The sequence below is a fragment of the Melanotaenia boesemani genome, chromosome 6 (assembly GCF_017639745.1).
Source record: "Melanotaenia boesemani isolate fMelBoe1 chromosome 6, fMelBoe1.pri, whole genome shotgun sequence".
NCBI classification, from domain to species: domain Eukaryota; kingdom Metazoa; phylum Chordata; class Actinopteri; order Atheriniformes; family Melanotaeniidae; genus Melanotaenia; species Melanotaenia boesemani.
Window position 1 is genome coordinate 35,806,235 of NC_055687.1, and position 6,672 is coordinate 35,812,906.

General features: G+C 40.2%; 1 protein-coding gene across 3 annotated transcripts in view; it reads left to right on the forward strand.

Moving 5' to 3' along the window:
* Nucleotides 1-2,888, forward strand: part of ascc3 (activating signal cointegrator 1 complex subunit 3) — a 193,878-nt gene extending 190,990 nt beyond the window's left edge. For all 3 annotated transcript variants that reach the window (XM_041987327.1, XM_041987328.1, XM_041987330.1), the window contains exons 40-42: nucleotides 1,675-1,881; nucleotides 1,964-2,139; nucleotides 2,263-2,888. In XM_041987327.1, the coding sequence (XP_041843261.1) occupies nucleotides 1,675-1,881; nucleotides 1,964-2,139; nucleotides 2,263-2,401 (522 nt within the window). In that variant the 3' untranslated portion in view covers nucleotides 2,402-2,888. The remainder of the gene's footprint in view (nucleotides 1-1,674; nucleotides 1,882-1,963; nucleotides 2,140-2,262) is intronic.
* Nucleotides 2,889-6,672: the final 3,784 nt, after the last annotated feature.

The following is a 6,672-nucleotide window of genomic DNA, read 5'->3' on the forward strand; positions in this document are numbered from 1 at the left end:
GTGTTTGTTAACTCCATTCCCTTTCTTATTTCAATTACGGCAGGAATGCAGCAGCCGGAAAGCAGTGTTGGCTTCTGGGTAGTGTAGTTCTTTTTTTTTTTTTTTGAACTTTTATTAAGACAACAAATCCTTGACATAGTTGCACTCAGAGTATATAACTTATTTCTAATGACATGCATAGTACATTTACAAAAGGACAGAAATAACAATTAGAAGTGTACATTTATATCAGTCCCATTAAGGAAAAAAAAAAAAAAAAAAAAAAAAACTGATAGGCAAAGGGATAGAACATTTATGTCTTGTCCACATAGGAGATCACCGGTGACCATCTTTTCAAGTACAAGTCTCTCTTCAGTCGCAAAACTGCAGTTATTTCCTCCATAAAAATCACAGATTTTAGTTTCTGAGTCCATTGTTCCAGGGTAGGTGGGAGCGGTTTAAGCCAGTTTATCGTTATTGTCTTGTGGGCAATTAGTACTAAGACCTTTAATATATACATTTGTTTTTTGTCCCAGACCTCAGATGTTAAGTCACCCAGAATTATTTGATGGATAGGATATGTTATATTAAGATTCAGGATCTTTTTAATTTCCCCGTTTACCCTCTCCCAAAAAGGGCTGATGACAGGACATTCCCAGAAAATGTGAGAAAAATCACCTATTTGGCCACACTTTCGCCAGCAGAGGGCGCTAATGTTGTGTTCATAGGTGGATATAATTAATGGGGTCCTAAAAAATCTCATTCTTAATTTCCAACTAAATTCCCTCCAGTTTGGACTATTAAGACATTTATGCCACTCCTCCCAAGAGTATTCCCAGTCTATATCATCAGTTCTTTTTTATACTTGGTTACAGTGTAGGTTTATTGAGCAACAACTACAAAATGTCTTTTTTTTTTTTTTTCGTTTGGTTCCCACTCCCGTCTACTCCTGTTAACTTTTTATCCTGTACCGTCCCAATCACGTGATTTGTACGAAACATTGACTCCCATCCCGCGGGAATCCATTGACCCATGGGATTCCTGAAGAATGTCCGCCTCTAGTCTAGAAGTGATGCTACGCTAATGAAACACACAAGAGGAGGATTTCCTTTTATTTATTTATTCTTACACAATGCTTTTTATTGTTGTCCCAATTTCTGTCCAGACGGTCTTTATTTCCCACAACTGCTTGTCCACCTGGTTAATAGCGGTGATTGTGTCCCTTTGCACCGCCCACCCAGCTGGAGCACCGCCCACCCAGCTAGAGCACCCAGCAAGAAAGAAATATTATTTAATACTAAATAAACTGCTACTAATCTCAGATGTATCTGTACATATTTATTTTATAAATAAAAAAAATGACTAAATTACCAGCATCATTATTGTCATTTAGCAGACACGCCCGCTCACGTTGATTCAAACAGTTGATTCCGATTTATAAATGGAAACAGGTGTAGGACGTGCGTGTGCACGCTTTTATAAATCTGAAGTTGAAGTGCGCCGCATCTCCTTTCTGCGCCGCAGACGCTGCCTGTAGTTTGCTTTGCTACAGTTTGATAAATGAGGCCACAGCTGAGTAAAAGGAGCTTTAATCAAACAGCTCTCTTAGCTCGCAGTGTCGGGTCAGACCCTGGACAGACCTGATACCTGGTTCACCATGACTCATGGCAGTCTTCTTCGTTCCTCCCCATCCAGGCCTGGTCCTTCCTGAGCCACCTCCCGGTGCTGGAGGTGGAGATGAGTGTGAAGGGCTGGTGGGAGGAGAGCCAGGAGCAGATGGAGCGTCGGCTCCCTGCAGCCGGCGCTAACCTGAGAGAGGCCAGCAGCTGGCTGGACGTCCACGCCGACCAGGAGTACGTCCTGCAGGTGGTGTTGCGGCGGCTCAACCTGGGCCAGCAGAGGGTGGGTGTTCCCCACACACAGTCAGACCTGTCAGCTCAGGTTGGTGAGAGTTTTCTTACCGAGATGTGATGTGTTCTTTCAGAGGAAGCAGGACAGCAAGGCCCAGGCTCCCCGGTTCCCCAAGGTGAAGGATGAGGGCTGGTTCCTGGTCATGGGGGAGGTGGATCGCAGAGAGCTGCTGGCTATCAAACGGGTTGGATACGTACGCAATCACACGGCTGTGTCTGTGGCGTTCTACACGCCGGAGAAGACCGGAAAGTATGTTTTCTCTACGAGAAGAAACAGCTGAGACCACACACACACACACATGCAGACTTATTATTATTATTTTTACACACCAACCATCCATAAGCTCTGCTGCTTGTACGTCTGGGTTTGCAGGTGCATCTACACGCTTTACGTGATGAGTGACAGCTACCTGGGTCTGGACCAGCAGTATGACATCCACCTGAACGTCACCCCCGCCAGCATCAGCGCTCAGGTCAACACGGAGGTGGCGGATTCGGTAGGGGGCTCCTGAAGCACTCGGTGGGGGAGCTTCCCTCAACTAAGGACCAGGACTTGACTCATATATCAGCTGCTCTCCGTTCGTGTTCTGCTTCATTCATGTTTCCACCAGATTGTCTGGTCAATCTGAGTTTAATTTAATCCGATTTATTGATTTATTGAAAAGTTAAACCAAAGAAAAGAAGACGTTTTATGTTTGCGTTGACTGATCCTGATGTCCACCAACGTGGCCTGATGGGAAATAAAAGTCTTGATGGGATGCTTACCAGAGGTTTAGTTCTATTTGGGTTTAGATTTACCTGAAGGTTTACAGTGGATTCGTTTGTTTTAAAAAGTCTGAACTGAGCCGTTGATGTGGGTAAGATCCTCCGAGGGAGAAATCTGGCTTCTGTCTTTTGTGCTGAGGTGGATTTCAGTGGGAAACAATGAGGAGCTCCGCTCATGCTGTTTAACTGAAACACCTGTTTTGTTTTTTGTTTTTAATAAATCACCTCTTTCTGTTCTAAAATCTTCCTTGTTCACTCCAATGTTTCTCGTTCCAGAACAGGTGGGAAAATTTTGTTTATTTTTATCCAACCTGTATTTTACCAGTCAAACCACTGAGAACAAATTCCTATTTCCAAATATAAAAATCATTTAGTTTGTGTTTAACTTAAGAAGGAAACTTTAGAAAGATGGTTGGATCAGCTGCTGAAGTCCAGTTTTAAATGAAGAAACCCACCACCTGGCTGATTTTCACCGCTCAGACCTTCTACTTCATCTGCTCAGACTTTTACTTCTCTTTACTTCTGCGTTCTCTGGCTGGTTGGTAAGTTTAACCCCTTCAGTCATTAAACAAACCTAATATTCATGTTCTTGGTGTCTGGGGACATCTAGGGACCTCAGAATTTATTCCCAGAATCAGAAATGTTGTGTCTGTCCGTGTGAGCAGATTAGAATAAAACAGAGAAATGTTTGTCCTCCTCCCTGACGGAGGTTAACACCACGCTAACGTTGATCCATCACCTTCAGCTACTAAATCATTTCCAAGCATTCATGTTTGACCTAAAGTACACTTTCAGCCTGGTTTGTGAACATTAGGGTCTAAACTTTGAAAATAAGCAAGTTTTATCAGTTTTTATAATAGTTGATAATTTCTGTTATTCAGTCCTTACGAGGACCGATCAGGACTGTAAAACCTACTTAGTTAAGTTCAGGAAAATATTCACAGACACTGATTTATTATCTTATTACTGATTTCAGAAAGAATATTTTGAGCCTGCATGTTGTTTTAATAATGCAGTTCAGTTCAGTTCAGCTTTATTTATACAACACCAGTTCACAGTCCAGTTCAATCCAGTTTATTTATACACCAGTTCACAGTCCAGTTCAATCCAGCTTTATTTATACACCAGTTCACAGTCCAGTTCAATCCAGCTTTATTTATACACCAGTTCACAGTCCAGTTCAATCCAGCTTTATTTATACACCAGTTCACAGTCCAGTTCAATCCAGTTTATTTATACACCAGTTCACAGTCCAGTTCAATCCAGCTTTATTTATACACCAGTTCACAGTTCAGTTCAATCCAGCTTTATTTATACACCAGTTCACAGTCCAGTTCAATCCAGCTTTATTTATACACCAGTTCACAGTCCAGTTCAATCCAGCTTTATTTATACACCAGTTCACAGTCCAGTTCAATCCAGTTTATTTATACACCAGTTCACAGTCCAGTTCAATCCAGTTTATTTATACACCAGTTCACAGTCCAGTTCAATCCAGCTTTATTTATACACCAGTTCACAGTCCAGTTCAATCCAGCTTTATTTATACACCAGTTCACAGTCCAGTTCAATCCAGCTTTATTTATACACCAGTTCACAGTCCAGTTCAATCCAGCTTTATTTATACACCAGTTCACAGTCCAGTTCAATCCAGCTTTATTTATACACCAGTTCACAGTTCAGTTCAATCCAGTTTATTTATACACCAGTTCACAGTCCAGTTCAATCCAGCTTTATTTATACACCAGTTCACAGTCCAGTTCAATCCAGCTTTATTTATACACCAATTCACAGTCCAGTTCAATCCAGCTTTATTTATACACCAGTTCACAGTCCAGTTCAGTCCAGCTTTATTTATACACCAGTTCACAGTCCAGTTCAATCCAGCTTTATTTATACACCAGTTCACAGTCCAGTTCAATCCAGCTTTATTTATACACCAGTTCACAGTCCAGTTCAATCCAGCTTTATTTATACACCAGTTCACAGTCCAGTTCAATCCAGCTTTATTTATACACCAGTTCACAGTTCAGTTCAATCCAGTTTATTTATACACCAGTTCACAGTCCAGTTCAATCCAGCTTTATTTATACACCAGTTCACAGTCCAGTTCAATCCAGCTTTATTTATACACCAGTTCACAGTTCAGTTCAATCCAGTTTATTTATACACCAGTTCACAGTTCAGTTCAATCCAGTTTATTTATACACCAGTTCACAGTCCAGTTCAATCCAGCTTTATTTATACACCAGTTCACAGTTCAGTTCAATCCAGTTTATTTATACACCAGTTCACAGTTCAGTTCAATCCAGTTTATTTATACACCAGTTCACAGTCCAGTTCAATCCAGTTTATTTATACACCAGTTCACAGTCCAGTTCAATCCAGCTTTATTTATACACCAGTTCACAGTTCAGTTCAATCCAGTTTATTTATACACCAGTTCACAGTTCAGTTCAATCCAGTTTATTTATACACCAGTTCACAGTCCAGTTCAATCCAGCTTTATTTATACACCAGTTCACAGTCCAGTTCAATCCAGTTTATTTATACACCAGTTCACAGTTCAGTTCAATCCAGTTTATTTATACACCAGTTCACAGTCCAGTTCAATCCAGTTTATTTATACACCAGTTCACAGTCCAGTTCAATCCAGCTTTATTTATACACCAGTTCACAGTCCAGTTCAATCCAGTTTATTTATACACCAGTTCACAGTCCAGTTCAATCCAGTTTATTTATACACCAGTTCACAGTCCAGTTCAATCCAGTTTATTTATACACCAGTTCACAGTCCAGTTCAATCCAGTTTATTTATACACCAGTTCACAGTCCAGTTCAATCCAGCTTTATTTATACACCAGTTCACAGTCCAGTTCAATCCAGTTTATTTATACACCAGTTCACAGTTCAGTTCAATCCAGCTTTATTTATACACCAGTTCACAGTCCAGTTCAATCCAGCTTTATTTATACACCAGTTCACAGTCCAGTTCAATCCAGCTTTATTTATACACCAGTTCACAGTCCAGTTCAATCCAGCTTTATTTATACACCAGTTCACAGTCCAGTTCAATCCAGCTTTATTTATACACCAGTTCACAGTCCAGTTCAATCCAGCTTTATTTATACACCAGTTCACAGTCCAGTTCAATCCAGCTTTATTTATACACCAGTTCACAGTCCAGTTCAATCCAGTTCATTGTAGTCCAGTTATAATCCATTTTAACAAATACATGATTTGACCTGGTTTATTCCTTTTCTTTCATTTTAGCTTCAAAAGATGCTGTAAATGTTTATTTTAAAGTGTGTAATGGTCCTGGTCTGCAGGTCCCTCCAGTCTCTATACCTGGAACCACAAAACCGGTGAATAGTTCACCACAGAGGTGCTGGGTCTGGATAAATCTCTGTATACCAGTAAGGTCTTCACAGATCTGGGAGCTAAAATGAAAGAAACAGCTGTGATATAAACCTCAGAAATCGGCTGCTGGATGAAAACGGAGCCTAAACTTTTTCTCTTTTTAAATGAGAAGATGTAAAAGGAAATTTCATCTTTATTTAAAAACTAAATCTGATGTGGAAATCCTGACCTGTTATACGGCTGTTATACCTCGGAAATAGTTTTTCTACACTGTCAGTACATTTGGATGATAATAAACTCACCGACCTTCCAGCACCCTGAAGCAGAGCTGTAACACAGGTGGGTCTGAATTACTGCTTATTGATTTAGTTATTCATCTATTTATCTGTTCTTTCCTCTTTATCAACACATTTAACTTATCAAGCTAAATGAGTAAATAAATGAAAGTCCATTGATATTAGCTGACGTGTAGAATTGTGAATGAAAGGAAACGAACCTGAAAAATGGCCCAAAATCTGCAAGATGAGACTATTTCTAGTCATTCAACCCCCCCTGTGTTTGGGCAAACCAATGCATGGGGGCTAACTCATTTTTCTGGCCACTGCAGAAAAATAAAGAAAGAAAGAAAAAAGCTCTATTCCACATATCTGCATTTAGA